Source organism: Strongyloides ratti, assembly GCF_001040885.1.
Source record: "Strongyloides ratti genome assembly S_ratti_ED321, chromosome : 2".
Classification (NCBI taxonomy): Eukaryota; Metazoa; Nematoda; class Chromadorea; order Rhabditida; family Strongyloididae; genus Strongyloides; species Strongyloides ratti.
In genome coordinates, this window is record NC_037308.1 from 419,488 (window position 1) to 442,442 (window position 22,955).

The 22,955-nt window shown below is 23.0% G+C and overlaps 12 protein-coding genes across 12 annotated transcripts; 8 read left to right on the forward strand and 4 right to left on the reverse strand.

Moving 5' to 3' along the window:
• Positions 1 to 876: 876 nt before the first annotated feature.
• Positions 877 to 2,357, forward strand: SRAE_2000011400 (DNA primase large subunit; the record flags this gene model as incomplete). Its single annotated transcript, XM_024650903.1, has 2 exons — positions 877 to 945; positions 987 to 2,357. 2 exons carry the CDS (start codon positions 877 to 879, stop codon positions 2,355 to 2,357), a joined length of 1,440 nt encoding a protein of 479 aa, XP_024504634.1.
• Positions 2,358 to 2,636: 279 nt separating this feature from the next.
• SRAE_2000011500 (Tyrosine-protein kinase Fps85D) lies at positions 2,637 to 4,655 on the forward strand (the record flags this gene model as incomplete). Its single annotated transcript, XM_024650904.1, has 2 exons — positions 2,637 to 3,542; positions 3,585 to 4,655. 2 exons carry the CDS (start codon positions 2,637 to 2,639, stop codon positions 4,653 to 4,655), a joined length of 1,977 nt encoding a protein of 658 aa, XP_024504635.1.
• Positions 4,656 to 5,629: 974 nt separating this feature from the next.
• On the reverse strand, positions 5,630 to 6,608 carry SRAE_2000011600 (Hyccin family-containing protein; the record flags this gene model as incomplete). The annotated part of the gene is made up of 2 exons (XM_024650905.1): positions 5,630 to 6,351; positions 6,392 to 6,608. The coding sequence occupies 2 exons, from the start codon at positions 6,606 to 6,608 to the stop codon at positions 5,630 to 5,632; spliced, it is 939 nt and encodes a 312-aa protein (XP_024504636.1).
• A 545-nt stretch (positions 6,609 to 7,153) lies between these two features.
• Positions 7,154 to 7,653, forward strand: SRAE_2000011700 (Ribonuclease P/MRP protein subunit family-containing protein; the record flags this gene model as incomplete). The annotated part of the gene is made up of 2 exons (XM_024650906.1): positions 7,154 to 7,173; positions 7,224 to 7,653. 2 exons carry the CDS (start codon positions 7,154 to 7,156, stop codon positions 7,651 to 7,653), a joined length of 450 nt encoding a protein of 149 aa, XP_024504637.1.
• A 359-nt stretch (positions 7,654 to 8,012) lies between these two features.
• Positions 8,013 to 8,423, reverse strand: SRAE_2000011800 (Histone H3; the record flags this gene model as incomplete). The annotated part of the gene is made up of 1 exon (XM_024650908.1): positions 8,013 to 8,423. The coding sequence occupies one exon, from the start codon at positions 8,421 to 8,423 to the stop codon at positions 8,013 to 8,015; it is 411 nt and encodes a 136-aa protein (XP_024504638.1).
• Positions 8,424 to 8,665: 242 nt separating this feature from the next.
• On the forward strand, positions 8,666 to 8,977 carry SRAE_2000011900 (Histone H4 family and Histone core domain and Histone-fold domain-containing protein; the record flags this gene model as incomplete). The annotated part of the gene is made up of 1 exon (XM_024650909.1): positions 8,666 to 8,977. The coding sequence occupies one exon, from the start codon at positions 8,666 to 8,668 to the stop codon at positions 8,975 to 8,977; it is 312 nt and encodes a 103-aa protein (XP_024504639.1).
• Positions 8,978 to 9,640: 663 nt separating this feature from the next.
• Positions 9,641 to 10,012, reverse strand: SRAE_2000012000 (Histone H2B family and Histone core domain and Histone-fold domain-containing protein; the record flags this gene model as incomplete). The annotated part of the gene is made up of 1 exon (XM_024650910.1): positions 9,641 to 10,012. One exon carries the CDS (start codon positions 10,010 to 10,012, stop codon positions 9,641 to 9,643), a length of 372 nt encoding a protein of 123 aa, XP_024504640.1.
• A 275-nt stretch (positions 10,013 to 10,287) lies between these two features.
• On the forward strand, positions 10,288 to 10,677 carry SRAE_2000012100 (Histone H2A domain and Histone core domain and Histone-fold domain-containing protein; the record flags this gene model as incomplete). Its single annotated transcript, XM_024650911.1, has 1 exon — positions 10,288 to 10,677. One exon carries the CDS (start codon positions 10,288 to 10,290, stop codon positions 10,675 to 10,677), a length of 390 nt encoding a protein of 129 aa, XP_024504641.1.
• Positions 10,678 to 12,249: 1,572 nt separating this feature from the next.
• SRAE_2000012200 (Calcineurin-like phosphoesterase domain, apaH type and Serine/threonine-specific protein phosphatase/bis(5-nucleosyl)-tetraphosphatase domain-containing protein) lies at positions 12,250 to 13,311 on the reverse strand (the record flags this gene model as incomplete). The annotated part of the gene is made up of 2 exons (XM_024650912.1): positions 12,250 to 12,802; positions 12,851 to 13,311. The coding sequence occupies 2 exons, from the start codon at positions 13,309 to 13,311 to the stop codon at positions 12,250 to 12,252; spliced, it is 1,014 nt and encodes a 337-aa protein (XP_024504642.1).
• A 1,765-nt stretch (positions 13,312 to 15,076) lies between these two features.
• Positions 15,077 to 18,758, forward strand: SRAE_2000012300 (BTB/POZ-like domain and FYVE zinc finger domain and Ankyrin repeat and Zinc finger, FYVE/PHD-type domain and BTB/POZ fold domain and BTB/POZ domain and Zinc finger, RING/FYVE/PHD-type domain and Zinc finger, FYVE-related domain and Ankyrin repeat-containing domain-containing protein; the record flags this gene model as incomplete). Its single annotated transcript, XM_024650913.1, has 7 exons — positions 15,077 to 15,261; positions 15,307 to 15,422; positions 15,736 to 16,797; positions 16,849 to 17,184; positions 17,227 to 17,591; positions 17,640 to 18,228; positions 18,289 to 18,758. 7 exons carry the CDS (start codon positions 15,077 to 15,079, stop codon positions 18,756 to 18,758), a joined length of 3,123 nt encoding a protein of 1,040 aa, XP_024504643.1.
• A 1,577-nt stretch (positions 18,759 to 20,335) lies between these two features.
• Positions 20,336 to 21,282, forward strand: SRAE_2000012400 (Hypothetical protein; the record flags this gene model as incomplete). The annotated part of the gene is made up of 4 exons (XM_024650914.1): positions 20,336 to 20,368; positions 20,414 to 20,634; positions 20,677 to 20,707; positions 21,061 to 21,282. The coding sequence occupies 4 exons, from the start codon at positions 20,336 to 20,338 to the stop codon at positions 21,280 to 21,282; spliced, it is 507 nt and encodes a 168-aa protein (XP_024504644.1).
• A 335-nt stretch (positions 21,283 to 21,617) lies between these two features.
• Positions 21,618 to 22,645, forward strand: SRAE_2000012500 (Argonaute/Dicer protein, PAZ domain and Stem cell self-renewal protein Piwi domain and Ribonuclease H-like domain-containing protein; the record flags this gene model as incomplete). Its single annotated transcript, XM_024650915.1, has 2 exons — positions 21,618 to 21,887; positions 22,013 to 22,645. 2 exons carry the CDS (start codon positions 21,618 to 21,620, stop codon positions 22,643 to 22,645), a joined length of 903 nt encoding a protein of 300 aa, XP_024504645.1.
• Positions 22,646 to 22,955: the final 310 nt, after the last annotated feature.

Here is a 22,955-nt window from a genome sequence, read left to right on the forward strand (position 1 = left end):
TACCAAATGGAATAAAATATCATTATCAATTTTCAAAAAAATTTACTTTTTTAGTACTTATAATTTAGATCAAATTGAATATAATTAAGCCATTTGTAAATCTATTAAGATAGTAAAGATATTATTACGGAGAAAAGTTATTTTAAACTAACTTTTTAAATGAAATCAAATGACACTAATTGCATAATAATATAATATGTTTCAGTTGATATATTAAAAATCAATAAAAGTAAATATTTAGAACAAAAAAAACTTCCATTTTTTTTACATCTTGTTACAGAATAAAAATAAAAACAAACTGATTTTTTATTTTAACTAATAATTAGTTTAAATAAGACTTCTACGTCCAAAATGTTTTTATTCGTTAGTGAGATATGAAAAATGATGGCAATAAATAAAGCGCAGAAATATACAAGAGATTGTATCTCAAGAACGGTTAAAACCAAAAAAATTTTTTCAACATAGATTGTATTATAAAATTTTAAAAAAAACCAATGTATTTAGTTTTATTGTTCTAGATTTTCATTTACTTGATTTATAAGTTTAGTACTTAAAACTTCTCCAGAACACATTTTTTATTATATTTTGAAAAGAAAAAATAAACTATACTACCTCAAATTTAATTTATATATAAATGTAAAAGGATAATCTAAATTTAAAGAACTTAATTGTAAACTCAAACTACATAACGAGAATCACATAATTTTTTACAATTCAAGATGTATGGTTAATCAACTTTCATACAAGAGTTCAAATCACACAACAGTACACTTTAAACCATTTTATCCCGTAACGATCATTCAAATTAGCGCTATTACCATTATTCGTTTTTGTTACTTAAATCATAAGTTTATTAATCAGAATTTTCTGTTAACGATGGAATTAGTTCAAAACAAAAATGTTAGAAAAATTTTTAAGAAAAATAATGGAAATATAATTACTATCGTAAGTTTTATTCATGAAAACTCATTAAAAAATATTTATAGATGGCTGATGATGATAGTGATATAGACAATGGGCATGATTTACAAATGTATGCAAAGCCACCAACGGGACAAATTACAATATCTGATGTTGAAGTTTTATCTAGAAAAAGACTTAAGATTTTGCAAAAAATTGAGGAGATTCGTGAACGTTATCCAAAAAATAGTGAAGAATATGTTGCTAACATGGATTCTATGCTACGGGAATACTTACCAATAGCAATTGGTAATATAAATGATCCGAAGAAAAGAGATATCGCTCGAAGAGATGACTTAATTTCTCATTTTATCTTAAGATTAGCTTTTTGTAAAAATATTGAACAAACAAGATGGTTTTTAAATCAGGAATATGAATTATTTAAATATAGAATTTCTAAGTTATCCAGATATGAAGTTGAATGCTTTTTAAAATTAAATAATGTAAATATAGAAAAAGTTTCATCTACTGAATTGAACCAAATTGCAGATTTGTTATCTAAAGCTACATCTAGAAAGCTCTTGGATGTCAAACGATCGGATTATTATAAATTAAATTTTCTTGAAGCAATAAATCTTGTAAGGATTAGAAAAGTTTACTTGTCTTATGGTACTGCATATGTCAGTTTTAGTGACTTAGAGGATATCATGTCATCAAGGTTCAAAACAAATATTGCTGCAGCAATGGCTCGCCAAAATCGAATGCTTTCATTTTTGCAGGAGGAAGAAAGATTAATACCAATTCTTAAAAATGTAACCAGTAAAGCGTACCTTGGAAAAAAATATAATGGTCAAGATACTCAATTAGATGGAAGCATTACTCTTAATTCTATTGATCAAATGTGTAAAGATCATTTTCCACCTTGTATGAGAAATATTCACAATACATTAAAAATAAATAATCATTTGAGATATGGTGCTAGAAACCAGTACACAGCTTTTTTGAGAGGTATTGGTATGTCACTAGAAAATGCTCTTAATTTCTTTAGAAATGCGTTTATTAAAAAGATTGACTTTGATAGATTTAAAAAAGATTATGCATACAGTATTAGACATATATATGGACAAGAAGGGCATAGAAGAGGTTTGAACGCATTTTCATGTCCAAAAATTATACTTTCAAATCCACCAGGTCCTAATGATTGTCACGGTTGCCCATTTAAGCATTCTGATAAAAGAAATTTAATACATCTTTTGAGAAATATGGGTTTAACAACAGAACAAGTTGATGTGGTTCTTGAACAGATAAAAACAAATCGTTTTGACTATGCCTGTACGAAAACTTTTGAATTTTCCCATAAACTTGAAGAGAATTCTTTGGGAGAATTGATCATTCATCCAAATCGCTATTACGAATTATCTCGGAATTCTAAAACTTGTTCATTTGAGACAATGTAGATATGCAAGATACTTTTTGGAAATCTTTCTACTAAATCAAAATGTTATATATAGTACAAAAAAAAGAAAAACATTTTGACATTATTCAGATTTTGGTTAATTGTATTTTTTATTTGTATAAACTAATTTTTTTATAATGTGTTAATTTCTAATTGTGATGTTTTTTATAAATGTTTAAAAGAATTAGTGAAATTTTAATATCTACATACTTTATATTAAAAAATCTTACCTATAAAAACATTATTTTTATAATTTTTTTTTCTTCATAAGAATATTCAAATGGATAAAGAATCTAAAATTAAAGAAAATATGAAATCAAAAAAGGAATCACAATTCAAGAATCAACAAATTTTAGAATCAAATAATAATAAAATGAATCCACTTATTAATGAAACAAATTTAATTGACTTTTCTTTACAAACTGAAAAAAAGAATTATATAAATTTAAAAGATAAAGAAACGAAAAAAGAGAAAAAAAAATCTTCTGAAAAAATGAATAATGATAGTAAAATTAAAAATATAGAAAAAGAAGCAATTTTACCACTAGATAATACACAATCATTGATGTTAAGAAAAACAATTCCTGTTTCAATTGCGAAAACACCTGTTTCTTCTTTAGAAGTATTGATATCTGATAATTCAAAAGTTTACAAGAAAGAAAGTTTTAAAAAAAAATTAGATATGGAAAAGTGTATGAAAACAAGTGAAGATATACAAAAATGTGTTACAAATCAAATAAAAAAAAATGATTGTCTTACTAAAGTTATTTATAATACTGAAAAACTTCATCAAAACATAAAGAATAAACATTTTGGTATTAACAAAAATATTTTAAATATGACAAATAATGATAAAAATAACAATTATATACCTTTTTATACATTTACCAATAAATGCCGTATTTATGCTGACATGATATCTCCAAAAACTTTAATAAAGATTGATAATTATAATAACTATGGTAAAAAAGATTTAAATAATGAACCATATTATGTTGGAGTAATGAGTAGTAAGACAGCTGATAAAATAAAAATTGAAGAAGATGAATTTTTTTTGAGAAAGGTAGAATTTAAATGTGAAAGTATCTTTTTTATTAGTATTTTTTATAATAACCGATTAAGACATCATCTTATTCTAAAAACAGCAAAAGAAAATCTTTTTTATATTAAAAAATATTGTTTTCAAGTAAGTACTAATTTTTCTACAAATTAATAAATTATTTTTAAGACTGTACAAGAATTGATTAGATTTCATCTTGAACAAAGGGTACCAATAAAAAATGACATACTTTTGCATTCATGGGTAACTACTTTTTCTTGGCACAGACAACACAATGAAATACAATTAATCAAAAAAATAGCTAGTAGTTCGTTTAGTCAAATTTTTATTGGTAATTTAGAAGAAGGAAGTTTTGGTAAAATATTACAAGTTGTTATTAAAATTTTTACTTGTTCTAAAGAAAAACTTAGCTTAAAACAAAAAAATCAATTTATTTCTGATGCAAACATAATTATAAACTTAAAATCTAAATACCTTATTCAACTAATTGGTGTATGTATACAAAAAGAACCATTTGTTGCTATTTTAGAATATGCTTCTAAAGGATCATTGTCAAAATTATTAACAAGAAATGAAGTTACAGAACAACAGAAACACAACTATTGTTTACACGTTGCTTATGCTCTCAAATATCTCCATGATAATTTAATTATGCACAGAAATATTGCAGCTAAGAATGTATTGATTGGAGGCAATAATATAGCTAAGTTATCTAATTTAGGATTTGTTTTTCAAAGTTCTAGCAAGGATAAAAAAAAGGAAAATTTATTAAGATGGACTTCTCCAGAAACTATAAAGAATGGAACATATACATTTGAATCAGAATCATGGAGTTATGGTATTTTTATTTCTGAAGTGTATAATGATGGGGAAAAACCATTTTTAAGAATACATGATTGGAAAAATTTGGTTTCTATAATAACAAATAATAAAGCAAAAGATAATTTAATTATTCGAAAACTTCCTGATGATTTAAATAATGTTTTAATAGCGTGTTTAAATTTATCACCTAATGCTAGACCAGACTTTGATGAAATTATAAGTATGATTGAAGTTAAAAAAATGACAATTCATAAAGGCATAATTAACTGGACAAAAAAACTTTATAATCAATTTTTTGTTTCATTAAGTAAGAATCAATTATTTAATAATAAAGCCTTATATAAAAAAAGAATATATGAATCAATTTCTAATAGTAAAATTGAAAGCAACAGTGAATTATCAGTAAAGTCAAATTAATATTTTCATATTAATTTTAAAATATAAAATTAATGTAGTTATTCATAGGTATATATTTTCTTTCCAAATATTAGCATGTTTAACAAGTTATCAATGACTTCTTTTTAAGTTTATTAAAAACTTTTGAAATAAAAAAAATTAATTTACTAAATATATTTTTTTAATTTAGACTTTTTAATTTTTTTTTAAATATTGACATATAAACATATCACAAAATTTTGAAAAATGAGCGGAAAAATTATTTTATTGGATTACAATTTGTATTATTACAATTAAAAATTTTTTATTACAAGTATTATTTTTTTTAATTATATTTATTTTTTAAGTTTAGCGATTCTAAAATTACTATTTTTGTATAAATCTTTTAAAAATTTTTAAAAATTATATTTCATCATAAATTTTAAATAAATGTTACAATATCGCTTTTTTTAAAAAATTTGTAGCTTTTTTTTACTTCATCTGCATTTTTATAACTAATTTGGGAACTTAGATTCATTATTAACATTGAAATATGATATACTTCTAAGTGTTATTTATATCTTGTTGGATATTGCATATTATTAGTTTTAGTTTGAAAAATGTTATTAATATTTTCTTAATATTGTTGATTTTTAAAAATTCTTATCAGAATCAAGCATTTAATTATCATATTTTTTTTAAATTATCTTTTAAATGAAATCATAGACATTAAAAAATTTTTATCACATATAAATTATTATAATTTTTAAATTAGCAATAGTTTCAAAATTTGGTAAAATAGAAAAAGTGGTTTTTAATATTATTTTTTCTTTTATAATTAAAAGCAATGTTTTTTTAGTCTATATATTAAAAAAAAACATTAATAAATAAATAATTTATGTCTCCGTTATCATATTGTAAAAATTAATTTATAAAAATTTATAATTGATTATGTGTACAAAAAACATTAAATTTAAGAATAGTTTAATGTATTACATAAAAAAAAATCAACTAATCTATTGAATGATTGCTTCAGTAATAACAAGTATCTCTGCCAACATTTCATATTGAGCCCTATAATGAATAGATTCGAGAGCTTTTAAAGCAAAATCAGCATTATAATTGTAAATAGAAAAATAGACTCCACAAATAAGTTCTCTAAGAAAAATAGCGTTAACAGGAATCCTTCGACGATTTGAAAAATCTTCAATAACTTCCAACTGTGATATATTACCCAATATTCGAGAGCTTAATTGACTTTCAGGAAAATTAAATCCACATTGAGTAACTAAAATTGCTAGTATGCAAATTGATCGACCAACAATTTCTGGAGACAATCTTGACAAATTGGAATTAATACCACGTAAAAGTCTATTCAAAACAAGATATTTAGTTTCAGCATTAAATTTTTCAATTGCTTGATATGGTCCAATTTTAACAGTAAATAAACACTCAGGTTCAGTCTCATAAGATAATGATGAATTATCTCCATTGATTAATCCTAATTTTTTAGGATTATGATAAACAGAAGGTGTTGAGATAGAAGGTATTCTTATTTCTTCAACTTTCTTTTCCATATCACTTGATCCAGGACCATTAGCAAGAATTTCTTCATTATAAATTGCTAAGAAAAAATTTTCAAAAAGAATTGTTTTATTTTTTTGTTTTTTAGATAAAGCTGTGAAATATATAATCATAAAAGAAGGTATTAATTGTAGTGTAAAATATCTAAAAGCTCCTATAAAATATATAAATTATAAATACCTATATAATTTTACCTTTTTTATAATATAACATTAATATTTGAGCAATAATTGGTTGAATTAGGTAAACATCATTATAGTGGTTAGTTAAATATTGTATTAAAACTTGTGTATTAGGTATTAATTGATTAAGAAAATTTGTATAATCTTCTATTCCTACTGTAGGATCTTCAATACTTTTATAATTGTTAGATATTTCTTCTAACCAACTTTGTAACTGTTGTGAATTCATAAAGAAATCTACAATATTTTAGAAAAAAAAAATAAGATATAAGATTATTTATTGTGTTTATGGTAAAAAAATTTTTTTGACAAAATGTATAACAAATATGGACTTGAAACCAATATATTTTGTTCCAATAAATATGAATATAATATTTGTTTTCGTCGTAGAAATATATTTGTAAATTTTATAGAAATTTTTAACTATAAATACTTTGTATTTAAAGTAAATATGTTTTTTTATCTTTGTATTTAAATATGTATCTTAAATAATTAGATTATTAAATGAAAATATTTCTAGAAAAGTTTTATCATAAAAAAAATGTTATTTATTATAAAGAAATGAATGTTACAACATGTTATTAATAAATTTAAAAACAAATCACTTTAAATACATATTGAGATATTTTGCAAATTATAATAAATCATTTACTAAATACAAATACAAAAAACAACATACTAATATATATTCTTAGCACGATTTTATTGGAGATTAGAAAATTAATGCAATTGAAATTTTTTTTTGTTGTTTCCTGAATTTTATTATATATCTAAATGGTCAAACTAAAACACAGGTTAGTTTTTATATTTAAAATAATAAAAAGAAAATATTATTTTTTTAAAGGTATTTTCTAATTGAAGTTATTTTTGAAGATAACTTTTCTCAAGCAACACAATATGATATAATAAAAGAAATAAAAGATAAAGTTTTAGAAATGTATGGAGATTATGGATTAGGTACATTAAATTCAACATTTGGAGTATCTGTTGCAGAAGTTGGTAAAGGATTAATTGTTATTAAAGTTGGAGTTGAATCAGTGAATTTTCTTAGAGGTTCAATTCCTTTTATTGTAAAAGCTGGTAAAGCATCATGTATTTTAAAAATTTTATTAGAGGCTGCTTCAATGAGATCAATTAATAAAAAGATGGTTAGAATTAATTTGGATCAACTTTATGACAAACTTAGTAATTCCAAAAGTATCAAAGAAAAGATTGAAATACAAGAAGGGATTATTAAGGTAACAGGAACAAATAGTGAAAGAGTTAGATTTTAATTTTTTAAATTATAAAAAAATGTGTATGTAATAAAAATAAAACAATTTTATAAAAAAATGATTGATAACAAAATAATTTAATATTATTGAATCTTAATTAGTTAGTAAATTAGAAAAAGTAATAATCTTTGTTTATTTCCAATGGAATTTTTTACAAATAATTTTATAATAAAAAATTTAATTCTAACTTGTAAATGGTTTATAATTTAAACAAAAATTATTACATTCAAGATAATAAGGTATTTATAAAAATAAAATTAATAAAAAAAATTATTAGTATAAGTTAATGTATATAAATTTGGTAGCCCTAAAGAGGGCTTTTGGGATAGAAAAAAGCCAACAATTAAAGAGTAAAAAATTTAAGCACGTTCACCACGAATTCTTCTGGCTAATTGAATGTCTTTTGGCATGATAGTGACACGTTTGGCATGAATAGCACATAGATTTGTATCTTCAAAAAGTCCTACAAGATAAGCTTCGGCCGATTCTTGAAGAGCCATAACAGCTGATGATTGAAAACGAAGATCAGTTTTGAAATCTTGTGCAATTTCACGAACTAAACGTTGAAAAGGCATTCTTCGAATTAACAGTTCAGTTGACTTTTGATATTTTCTAATCTCACGAAGAGCAACAGTTCCAGGACGATATCTATGTGGTTTCTTAACCCCTCCAGTAGCAGGGGCAGATTTACGGGCAGCTTTTGTAGCAAGTTGTTTTCTTGGTGCTTTTCCACCTGTAGATTTACGTGCAGTTTGTTTTGTACGAGCCATAGTAATATGAAATAAAGATTCTAATTTTAAATAAAAATGGTAATAAGTAATTTAATTAAAAGCTATTTATAGTGAAAAAAATCTATACGCCTATTGTACACAAATGCTAAGAATGCGCTTAAGTATGTACACTCCTTATATGCACAAGGTCAAATTATTGTGTATAAAAAGAAAAGTTTTTTTTTTCTTATTATTACCAGTCATTTTGACTATATTATTTTACTTGTCATTAACTGATAAATATGTCTGGCCGTGGTAAAGGAGGAAAAGGTCTTGGAAAAGGTGGTGCAAAACGTCATCGTAAGGTTCTTCGTGATAACATTCAAGGAATTACAAAACCAGCAATCCGTCGTCTTGCACGTAGAGGTGGTGTAAAACGTATTTCTGGACTTATTTATGAAGAAACTCGTACTGTTCTTAAATCTTTCTTAGAAAATGTCATTCGTGATGCTGTTACATATTGTGAGCATGCTAAAAGAAAAACTGTTACTGCTATGGATGTTGTTTATGCACTTAAAAGACAAGGAAGAACACTTTATGGATTTGGAGGTTAATTTTTCTTTCTTATCAAATCATTCTTAACATTATCTTAATCCCAACGGTCCTCTTAAGGACCACTAAAAAAATTATTTACTTACTTTTTAATGATAAAAAAATTAATTTGTAATTATATCAATATTCTTTTGTTAAAATTTCAGTTTATATAATTTAATTATTTTAAAATTTTTGAACTATCTTTTAAAAATTTTGGTTTGTTTTTAAAGTTATTGCTTTGATTGAATAATTTTTGTAAATTAAAATACTATTAATAAAAATATTTTTACTTGATTATATATTAACTCTTTTTTTTTAATTTAATTTTTTGTTTTGATAATTGTTTTGAAATTTTAGTATTATATTTCTTTTTTAAAAAATGATAGTGATTTAAAAAATTTTCATGTTTACACAAAAATTTATCAAAAATATAAATTTTTATTTCTTTTAAAACAAAAAATTAATTGTATTCATTTTGTACAAACCATATTATAACTTTTAATTTTTACATAATACAGAAACAAAAGTCATATACACATAATATATAGTCAAATACAGCTTGTTAATTATCTATTTTCTTTGACTATGAATCAAATTTACTTTTGAAAAAAAATTATTTAATGTGGTGGCCCTAAAGAGGGCCTTTGGGATAAAAATTTTTTAAGATTTTCATAAACAACACTTTATTTGGAACTAGTAAATTTGGTGACAGCCTTAGTTCCTTCAGAAACAGCATGTTTTGCCAACTCTCCAGGAAGAATAAGTCTAACAGAAGTTTGAATTTCTCTAGAAGAAATAGTAGACTTTTTGTTATAATGAGCAAGTTTTGAAGCCTCAGAAGCAATTCTTTCAAAAACATCATTGACAAAAGAGTTCATAATTGACATGGCTTTTGAAGAGATTCCTGTATCTGGATGAACCTGTTTCAAGACACGATAAATATAAATAGAATATGTTTCTTTTCTAGCCTTTCTTTTGCCCTTCTTATCTCCTGGACGAACAGATTTTTGACTTTTAACAGCTTTTTTTCCTTTTGAAGCAGTTGGTGGAGCCATTGTAGTAATTTAACAATTAAAAAAAAAAACTATACTAGTTTTTATAATTATCCAATAAAACTTCTATTTATATACACCTTATTTGTGTAGTTGAGGTGGAGTGTATACATTGTGTTTTGACATAGTTCAAATAAAAATTATTATAAAATTGACCTAGTTTTTAGTACTGCCTTTATTACACAATTAATGTGTATATAAGCATCTAATTTTAATTTACAATTTACTGAGTTTTGTACTCATTTATTTTATTACTTTCTTACTTTTTATAATCAATTATGTCTGGCCGTGGTAAAGGTGGAAAAGCTAAAACTTCAGGAAAAGCTAAGAGTCGCTCCAGTCGCGCTGGACTTCAATTTCCAGTTGGTCGTCTTCATCGTATGCTTCGCAAAGGAAACTATGCTGAACGCGTTGGAGCTGGAGCACCAGTATATCTTGCTGCTGTTCTTGAATATCTTGCTGCTGAAGTTCTTGAATTGGCTGGTAATGCCGCTCGCGACAACAAGAAAACTAGAATCAATCCAAGACATCTTCAATTAGCCATTAGAAATGATGAAGAATTGAACAAACTTCTTAGTGGTGTTACTATTGCTCAAGGTGGTGTACTTCCAAATATTCCTTCATCTCTTGTTCCAAAGAAGTCCGCTGCAGATGAACCAGCTGAATAAATTCAAATAATCCTTTTTTTATATAATATTTTATCCCAACGGCCCTCTTTAGGGCCACACAAACATTTGATTTTCTTTTTGTTTATTTTTAAATTTATTTTAATGTTTTCGGTTGAAATATATTGTTATCTTTTATCAGAATTGTCAATCTTTTAAAATATCACTATTATTTGAATTTCAGGTACTTATTGTTTTTATCTTTCACATTTTTTTAACAGACATAGAGAATTAATAAAAAAGTTTTTTTTTTCAATACATAGTTACCAATAAAAGTTAACATAAAAGGTATAAACAATATATTAATTAAATAAATTATACGATTAAAATATTGCTAACAATTTTTTTTTGTAAAAATATATATTAAAAAAATAATTTAATATATAAAAAAAAGTTAAAATTTTTTAAAATAATCAAGTTAAGTATGTTTCAAAGAGGATAAAAAATTGGATAAATATAGGTTAAATTAAATTTTGATTAAATAAACAATACTTTTTAATAAATATATTTTTTTTATAAAAAATTGTTGTTATCTAGTGAATGAAATATTATTTTTATACTAAATTACTAATTTCAAAAAACCAATTTTTACAGTAAGAGAAGAATAATTTATGGTAACAAAAGAAAAAGTTATTATTATTTATAATTTTTTATTTTAATTTCATAATTAAAGTTACACTATAAATTTTTCTGCTTGAATTTACATATTTTGATATGAATATATTTGTGATAAACGATATAAAAAACAACTTATGTTATTGTTATTTTTTATCTACATCATAAGCATTTTGAAGTAAAAGCAATAAATATAAGAATAATTAATTAATATTTTTTTACATATAAATAAAGTTAATTAACAAATTATAAAAGTATTAAACTAATTTATCATTTAATATTGTTTAAAAAGATATTATATTAAAATAATAAAAAATAAAATAACATAGTACATTAAAAATAAATTGTTATATAAGAATAAATATTTCACATAAATTCATTTTTTAGTTTATCTAAATTTTTTATTCTAATCATAAAAACAAAGAATCTTAATAGAAAGTGTAAGAAATGTGAATCTTTTGATATTTTTCAAAAGAATACACTTAAAAGAAGTTTTAAAAATCAAAGATATAATAAAAAAAATTTTATATCATTAATGGATGAAATTGATAAAACTTTCTATGCTAAGAGAAAGAGTCACTTTAGAGGGATGTTGAAAAACAATGGTACTTGTGGGGAATATTCAAAGAGACCAAAGAAAGTTTTATAAAACCCGTTTTAGATAAGAGTTTTGCAACGTTGGTTGAAGTATTGAAGATAAAGATAACTTCAGAAATTATTATTATATCATATATGTAGAAGAGATAAAAGCAATAAGTACCAAACTTTGTTTTTAAATATCTCTTTTTTTTAAATTAAATATTTAAAATAATATTTATCACTTTGACAAAAAATTTATAAAATTTTTAAATATCTTTATTTTGAAAAGAATAATATTTTGGAAATTATAGTATAGAATTCGTTAGTATTTATAAAACATCTTACATTAAAAATTTTTGATAAATTGTTACTTGTATTTTATTATTTATTTCCTTTATCTTTTATTTTTCTTTCTTCTGTATCATTCTTAAAAAGTGTAAATGATACAACAAGTTGCCTATCTACATTCATTACAGCAGCAACATTATCATGAGTTCCTGTGTAACTTGGTGCACTAAATACTGTTACAAGTTTACGATCAGCAAAAAATTCAAATCCATCTTGTACAACTTGGTGACCCCTAACAATTAATTCCAAATTATGCCTTGCTAAAAAAGCTTCCAAAGCTTCTTTTCCAAATACACGAGCTGCACCACGTGGTGATTCTTCATATCCAGATATAGCACAATCAGGATCTGCCCAAGTTAAATCAGCAAGAACACCCAAATCAGGAATTTCACATGGTCTTTCAACACGATCTAATTGCCTAAGATCAACAAGATCCTCTGAAATTCCACCATGCATACACAAAATTTTTTTTCCTACTCTTGCACAAAATGGCATACAATTAAAAGCCCATTGAAAAGCATCATATAAATCGGATGAATATCTTTTCTTACATTCTGAATAAAAACCATAGTGCATATTAACAGGTCTAAAAATTTTATTTAAAATATAAGTGTTATCATTTTCAAAAACATACCTAGATTCATGGTTGCCTCTAAGAAGTGTTGTCTCTGTTGGATAAAGAACTTTAAGAACAAATAATAATGTAATGCATTCAATACTAAATGAACCTCTATCTACATAATCACCCAAAAAAACATAACTCTTAAATGGTGGAAAACCATTAAAATTCATAATTGCTAACAAATCTTCATATTGACCATGAATATCTCCAACAATTATAACTGGTGGATTGACATCAATATATGTCTTAGACATCCAGAATGTTTCTCTTGCTCTATAACATAATTCCATAAGTTCTTCTTCAGTAAATAAAACAGTTGAAAGTGAAGGTCTCCATTCATGAACAAGACGATTCATCATATCAGAGAGCCATTTTTTTAAATCATTTTTACTTTTTGGTGGTAATTTACTAAGTTTAATAAAAGCTGGAGACATTTTTTGAGTACTCTCATTTTTAAGTTCTGATTCAGACATTTTTTTTTGTACGTTTTTTAGGTCTGACATAGTCAAAATATATAACAAAATTGTTTTTTAACAATTTTTTCATATTTTTGATATAAATTATGAAAACAAAATTTTAATATTTTGTTGTATTACTAATACTCAAAAAAAAGAATAAATATTATATAATGCAAAAAATATTTTTAAAAAATTTACATTAAACAATATTTTCACCTTTTTTTTATTTTTGATAATATTTTTTATTACAACTTTCTATACATATTGTTCCACATTAATATCTTTTAACATCAGCTACAATAGACTATGAAAAATAAAATTTTAGAAAATTTATAATTATATATTCTATTTATAACTTTATTTATTGCTTATTTGTATACTTTAAACTTGTAAAAATTAATTTATGTTCTTGCAAAAATCTATTGACATTGTTTTCATCTTAGATTATTACAAAAACATAACAAAAATTCACAATAGATTTAATTATATCATTATCATAAAATTGTCAAAATTAAGTTAAATAACATGTTATTTATACTCAACAAATATTAAAATGTCCAGAAATTGTTTATTTTTTTTTTATAATTTTTTCTTCTATAAATTAATGATAATTTTAAAGTGAAATGTCTAAAATATTTTCTATATTTAACATTAATCTTTAAAAAATATGTAATTATTTTTTTAAATATAAAAACTTAAAAAATTCCGCGTAATATACAGGAGAATTCAAAATTTATGTAAAAAAAATCAACACCTGAAAAGAATGGATACATTTTTGCTTTATCAAAAAAATATTTATTTTAATCATAATTACTTACTCAATTTTTGTCAAATTTTATTTGTAATAACTTTTTAATTTTAAATAATGTAAATAATAAAATTTATAGAAAAATGAAAGGTTTTTTTTTTAGTCTAATAAGTTTTTTATATAATTTTATTTAAAAAAGAAAAACATTGAACAGTTATTTAAATATATAAATAAAGATGTTTTAGTTAATAAAAATCATTTTTTTGGTTTAACATCAAATGTACCAATTTATTTTATAATTGGTATATAGTCTTTGTGGGATTTTGATTATTATCATACTGTCACATTTACCAGAAAAAAAAAAAACTTTGGTTTTATTTTTACTGTATTTTTTTTTCTAAAAATTATATTTTATAGATTTATTATAAAAATAAATATTTTAAATGTAGAAAATTTTTTTATTTAGATAATTAATTATACTGTTTTGTTATTATGGTTCATGTAATTTTCGATTTATTACATAATATTTCTTATTTGCAGAGTGTGTAAAGAAATTTATTTATTCTGTTGACGTTTTATCTCACTTTCCACTAAAGATTTTTTTTTTTTTTGTTATACATTTCTTTTTAAATGTTTAATTTATAATTAAATTATCAATATATAAAATACTTTTATATTTTAACTAATTATAGAAGTATGTAATTTATCTAAAATCATTAATTATTGATATATTGGGTATATTAATTCAGTATGTATATAGTAATATTGATTGAATGAATGTTATTTTTAAAACATTACATCAGATATGTACGTATAAACGAAGTATCGTTTTTTCATTTGAACTCTAAACAAAAATAAAAAGGCTCATATTTTGTTTAGAAGTATTAATTTCATTACGATATTCAATATTAAATTTATTTAAATACTATAATAAATTTATTTAAAATGATAGTTACAATTATTGCTTATTTTTTTTATACATATAAAATTATGTAAATGTACTTTCATTTAATTTTTATTACAGAATTAAAAATGAGTGATTATCTGGGTTTGTTAAGGAAGGAACACGTTGAATTACAGGAAAAATATAATAATTTATTAAAAAAATATAATTCTACTATTGCAAATTCAAAGATTGTTAATGATTCTGAGGAAGTGTCTTTTATATATAAACTTGCAAAAAATATTTCTCAATTATTTGACAGTAAATTGTATAGGTATGTAATAAAATAATAAAACAACTAATCTTTTAATTTTTCTAGTGATGTAACTATTAAAATATCAGATTTAGAAATAAAAGCTCACAAAATTGTTATTACATCACATACAAATCGATGGGATCCAGAATTATTAGTATCCAATATTCTAGAACTAACAGGTAATAATTTTGAAGATTCCCATTGATCTCAAACATAAAACTAGTATTATTTTAATTTTTAAATATAATACTTATTTTCTATCATTCCGTTTGGGTACCAATAGAACCTCCAAAGATGTTATCAATAGGTATATTGTATAGTCAATTAGACGATGTCAATATCATTTGGGTTATATTAAATGAGACATGATAAAAATATAATGGTATTATATACCAACAATCTTTTATCATTATATTTAAAATCTTATTATCCTTTTTTATTAATATATTTTTTTTTCTTTTAAATAATATGTCATTTTTTATTTAATTTTAGATATAAAATATAAAACTGTATATATAATATTTAAATGGATGTATAAAGATGAATTGGATGATTCATTAACAATAGAAGAATATATGGATGTCTTATCAGGAAGCAAAAAATTTAAATTAGACTATTTGGTATATCTTTGTGAATCAGCTTTAATCAACAAATTAGAGACAGATAATTGTATTTGTATTTATCAATTTTCAGAAAATGAAAATTTAGAAAGATTAAGAAAACATTGTATTAATATTGTATCAGAAAGATGGGATGATTTCAAACCAGAACATTTTTCATCACTTTCTCCTAAATTATTATATGAAATGGTTAAGGGACATTCTAGTTCTGTTTTAAGTAGTATTATAAGATTACAACGAGAAGATGTTTTATTTTTATTTTTAATTGAAAATGGTCAAGAACTTGAAAAAGTTATTAATGAATATACTGATAAAGATGAACTTCCATTAGGATTAGCATTAAAATCAAAACAATTTTCAATGGCAAAAACATTAGTTGAAAATAAGTGTAATATTAATGCTACATACAAAGATGGTAAATATTTATTATTTGAGGCTATTGAGGATGATAATATTGAAGCTGTTGAATTTCTTGTTTCTCATGGAGTTCATTTAGGTGCTGTTCAACCAGAGACAAATGAAACTTTATTACATACTTTTGCCAGTAGTACTTCTATGACAGATGGTATGTTAAAATGGGCTACTAGTCAAATAAATAAAATGGATTTTGTAAATCAACTTGATAACAAAGGAAGAACTCCATTATTTATAGCAATTGATAAAAATAATAAACCTATAATAGATTTATTATTAAAAAATGATCAATGTGATGTTAATATATCAAATATTGATAAGATTACACCATTAGAAGTATGTCTTTTTGAAATAAAAGATTTAGAGATATGTGAAAAATTAGTAAAAAAAGGTGCTAATATAAATAGTAGTAATGGAATGGGTCAAAGTTTATTACATATTGCTGTCATGAATATGAATATTGAAGCAACAAAATTTATAACATCTCACAATGGTAATGTTAATATTTTAAATAATGAAGGTGAAACACCTTTACATATATTATTAAAATATAAAAATAATTATGGTTTAGATGAAATATTAGAAATATTACAATATCTAGTTAATGAAACATCTAATTTATCAATTCAAGATAATGATAATTTAGATACAGTTATTCATTTAGCTGTTGATAAGATAGAAGTATTACAAAAATTTTCTGATTATAAAGTAGATTTAACTATAATTAATTACAATAAAGAATCACCTTTAAAAAAAGCATTGATAAATAATCATTTTCATAGTGGTAAACTTTTAATAGATCTTGGTAGTGATATAAATGAAAAAAATGAGGATGGAGAAACATTATTAGTGTTAGCATTAAAAACAAAAAATTGTGAAATGGCTAAGTTTTTAATTCATGAAGGAGGTAATTTAAGTGATAAAAGTAAAGAAGGGTTATCATGTTTAGAAATTGCTGTTGATAATAATTTAACAGAAATTGTTGATACATTATGTCGTTCTGGTGTCAATATTAATAGGATGAATGAAAAAACTTCTTTACCTCCATTATGGAGAGCAATTGAAAAAGAATTATTTGAAGTTGCAGAAATATTATTTAATTATGGTTGTGATGTTGAAGGATGGGCTGAAGATGAAGAAAAAACTTGTATCCAGACATTACTTCATAAAGCTATCGATCAAAGTAATCAAAAAGGTGCATGTTTCTTAATTGAACATGGAAGTAATGTAAATGCATTAAAAAAATATCATTCTAGTAGTGATGATGATAAACAAAACCCTCTTCATATGAGTGTAATATGGGGATTAACAGATGTAAGTATGAAATTAATAGCAAATCCTAATATGGATTATGGTGCACAGGATGGTGATGGAAGAACACCAGCTCATCTAGCAATTCAGGAGCAAGATATTGAAATTTTAAAAATTCTTCTTTCAACAGATGATGTATCATTTTTAAATATACGAGATAAATTAGGAATGACACCACTTGCTTTAGCTATGAAATTAAAGAATGTTAATGCTGCAAAAGAGATTGTTAATCGTTTACCTCATGCTGCTGTTCAAGTTAATGGTAATGGTGAAAATTTATTACATTGTGCTGTTAAGAATGATGATCTTGAAGGGGTATTTTTTCTTTTAGGATTACAAATAGATGTAAATATTTTTACTCAAGATAAGTATAAATTTACTGCTTTACATCTTGTTGCTCGGACAGGAAATGAAATGATTATGAGAAATTTAGTATTAGCTGGTGCTAGATTAAATTCAGTTTCAGAGAAAGGTTTAACTGCTATGCATATTGCTGCTTATCATGGACATTCAACAATACTTCAAATATTAATTGAAAATGGTGCAGAATGTAATATTGTAGATACTCTTGGTAATAGTCCCCTTCATTCAGCTGTTTTAGGAGAAAACGATGAATGTTTTAAGAAGTTACTTATTGAAGGTAATACAAATCCTTTTATACAAAATATTTTTGGCCAAAATTGTCTTCATTTAATGGCAGGTGTTTCACCTAAAATATCAATTATAATATACAATATTTTAAAACAATTTACTCCTGATTATCCATTAGAAATTATTGATGCTGAAGGGAATACAGTATTTCTTCTTTCATATATTCATGGAAATGGAGATTTATGTAGATTATTAACAAAGTCAAACGTTTGTGTTGCTATTACAAATAATCAAGGAGAATCTATTTTTAATATTGAAACACCAACAAAGCAACTTTTATATGGACTTTTAGATAGTTTGCAAAATGAACCAAAATGGGCTGAAGGTGAAACATGTTTAGAGTGTAAAACAAAATTTACTTTAACTATGAGAAAACATCATTGTAGGCATTGTGGAAGATTAGTTTGTTCTAAATGTTCTGAAAAAACGATGCCTTTAATAAAATATGGAATTCAAAAACCAGTACGTATCTGTGAAATATGTCATGATGTTTTAACAGTAGGAGTGGAATTCTTTTAGATGTGGTGTCCCCTAAAATATCTTTATTTAAATAAAATTTTTTTAAATTTTTTTTACACTAAAAAACAAAAAAAAATAGGAAAAAAAATTTTGGTACTTTATAGTTTTAATCGTCCTCCATTTTCCGTTTTTTTTTGCATTTTCAAAGATTACATGATAAATTGTAAAAAATATTATAAATTAATGAAAAAAAGGTAATTGATAATTGAATTTTAATAAATAATTTTATAAGCAATAAAATTTGGATTTTTTGATAAAAAAAGGAGAAAATGGTAATTAATATTTGATTTGTACTAATTACTTTCATAATATATTTAAATTATTTTTGGCCTGTCCTCAATTTTTTTAATCTCTTTTTATTTCATTTTATTTTAATCATTTTTGCTTATTACATAAATAATTTTTTTTAAAATTTTGAAAATATTTTTTTTTTAAATTACAAAAAGAGATTGGAAAGGAATCTCATCTTTCAAAAAATAATAAAAAAAAATAAATGTTGAGGAAAGTTATGACAAATAGAAAATGGAGGGATAAAACCATAAAGTACCAAAAATTTAAAAAAAAAGAAAAATTTTAAAGCAATAATTTTTTAAGAAATTTAAAGAAAGTAAATAAAATAAATTATTTTTAGAAAAATTTAAAAAGTGATACAATTAATTGTAAATTATTATATACATTTATCATAAAAAAATTAAATATTTTAGAAAACAATTATTACTAACTCCTTGATATCCATTTCATGTCAATATTTTTTTTATCAATTATATAAAAAATCATTATTTTAATTCGTTTTGATATTTATTAAATTAGATTTATATAAAGTATATTTAATTTTTACTAAATATTTCACATATTAATTATTTCTTTTTTTATATTAATGAATAACTATTTGATGATTGGGACAAATTTTTAACAATATATTATAACAGTTGTCAATAATTGATACAAGTTTGGTATGTTAAAACTAACATTATTACATATATTTATTAAAGATTTTAACAATTCATTTTTTTTTGTATAATATTTACTCAAAAATAAAATAATATTATTACACAATTCATCAAATGGTTTTTTTTTTATTATTAAAGACTTATTAAATTTATCGATAAAAAAAAGTACAAAAAAAATATATATGAGTATCTTTTTATTGGTTTTTTGATAAGTCAATAAGAAGCTTCATTATTTTTTAAATATTAATGTAATGAATCTATTAAATGTAACAATTTTATAATGTATTTTGTACCCGTAAAAATCTTAACATAGTTTTTTTTCACACTCTTCTTAACATAATATTCTATGATCTTTTAAGTAGAAGTGATTATAATTCTATGGTATTAATTTATCATCGTAATAATTTATAAAGAATTTTATCAGTTCATTATTTCAATTAAAATTATCTATTTCATTTAATTTGAAATTTTTTTTATAATAGATTTACATTTTATCTTTATCGTTACATTTATAATTAAATTTTTTTTAATTAATAATTTAATTATATAATTTTAGTTTTAAAAATGACACCAGCTCCACAATTTTAAAGTTCTAGTGGAAGTGTAGATGTAGAAAATTTTGACAGTATGTTACCTTCTGAATTATTAAAGTATTTTAATGTAAGTTTACTATGAATGTTTTTTAATATATACATTTATTTTTAGATTTCTCAAGGTAATACTGAATTTGCTCCTATTAAAGATATCGGACATTCTGGAGTTTGTACAAATATTGTTACTAATGCTTTTGAAATATCTGTAAATAGTGTTAAAACATGGGTTTATCAATTTGATGTTGGAATTATAATTACAATTAAAAAGAAAAATGATCAAGTAAAAAGATACGAACTTAATAAGACACAACTTGATGGTATTAAAATGAAAGAGTAAGTTTTGATAAATATAATATTATGATTATTATTTTATAGTTATTATTTTCAAACATTAAAAATAATAATGGTAAAACTTTTTCCAATGATTCAACATATCTGAAAAGAAAAACTTCAAATTTTAAAATATTCTATAATATCTGACTTTCATTGCATATTTTTTACAACTGATGATAGTCGTAAAAGAGTGATTGAATCAAAAAAAGGATTATGGAATGTTGTTGTTCCTGATGAATATATTTCTTTTGTTCAAAGTCTTTCACTCAATTTACTTGAAAATCTTCAAAAAGTTGAGTTGGAATTTAAGCTTACCAATGAATTTGATGCTTCTGATTGTTTATTTAAAGATTCTGTTAATGATAAAAATTGCATTCCTTTTTTTTTTATTTATTAGTTGATATCAAAAAAAATTTAAATTATGAGGAATGGGCTAATTATAACAATGGTAAAAGTTGTTTTATTAATCCAGAAAAATATGAATTTAGTGAATGTGATATGCCACCACTTCCTGATGCAAAATATCTTTGGATAAGAAGTTTTAATAGTGTTAGACAAGCTGGTAATATAAAGAATGATAGTGTTGGTCTTATTTATATTGTTGATTCTATTAAAAACTGCATTTCATGTGCCACAATTATTAATTAAAAAATTTTATGAAATGATAACAAGACCTGGGACATGTTCAAGAATTGAAAAAATGAAATTTTGTGGAACTGTTTATGAAAATATTTCAAATAATTTTTAAGGAATAGTATGCCATTGTATTAATTTAAATAGAAAAGAAATAATTATTCATGATATTGATGATTATGGAGCTGATACTAAAACAAATTATTATTAGAAATGAAAAAATGACAATTCAAGAATATTATTTAAAAAAATATAATATTACTTTATAATTTCCATCATATCCATTGATTATACAAAAACTTAAACGTAATGAAGATGGTAAAAAGATAAAGGGTTTAAATTATTATCCAATGGAACTTTTAGAAGTTGCAAATTATCAAAGAGTTAAACTAAAATCTCAAACACCAGATCAAATAAGATATTTAATAAAAACATGTGCTATAAATCCTCCCACTAGACTTTTTGGCATACAACGTTTATTTAAAGCTCTCCAAGTAACAAATAATGAATTTCTTCATTATCATAATTTAACAGTACAAAATAATCCAATAAAAGTTTCTGGACGTGTATTGGAGTCACCTAAAATTGCTTATGCTAATAATCGCTATGTTAATACTAAAGTTGATAATAAATCATGAGATATTGATTCTCAAGATAAATTTATTATACCATTAAAAATTACTAATTGGGGATGTTATTATTTTAAACGAATTGGTATTTGAAAACTTACAATATCTGATATTAGACAATTTTTGATATTTATAAAAGTCAAGCAAGACAAAAAGATATTTTTATTGAAGATTGTTATGAAATAAAACGAGTTTTTTCAAATGAAAAGTATCTTGAAGATTTATTTATTTATCTTAATAAAGAAAAAGCAGATTTTGCTATATTTTTATCACCTGCTAAATTAACAGAATTGCATCAATTAATCAAATTATTTGAAAGAATATATGATGTAACAACTGAAGATTCAAGACATAATACTGTTAAGAATATAATTTTTAAAAAACAATATAAAACATTAGATAATATTCTTATGAAAACTAATGTTAAAGTTGGTGGATTCAATTATAATTTAATTAATTCAGAAATGGAATTAATTGTTAATAAAAATAAACTTATTATTGGAATTGGTTTTAATCATACAAGAAGTGGTACTTCTGATGGATTAACAACTGTTGGATTTGCTGCTAATACAACCAAAGATTCTTCATATTTCTCACTTTTGGTTATGGAAAACTCCAGTGGCCTTATAATAGTCAATGTGAATTCAGTAATGCAACTGCTTTCACATACTATGGCTATTTTCGTCGGTTTATGGCGGATTCTTTTGACAACGAAGATTGTGTCGTCGGTAAAAAAAGAATCGTTGTAGAAATCGATGGAAACAAAACAGAAGGCACCAGGTCTAAAATTCAACCGTAGGAGTTCCAAAAAACTAATTTATTAATATATATTATATAAATAGATATATTTAAATGTTTTTAAAAAAAAATTTAATAAACATATATAAAATGACACACCCTTAGGTTTTTTAATTTTAATAGAGATCTGTGTTGTAAATTTTTTAAAAAAGTAAAAAAAAAATTTTGTTAGCTGTACTCCTAAAGTTGAATTTTGTCTTTTTTTTTAAATTACATAAAATTAGAAAAATAGTTTAAAATAAGGGTGAATATTATTAATTT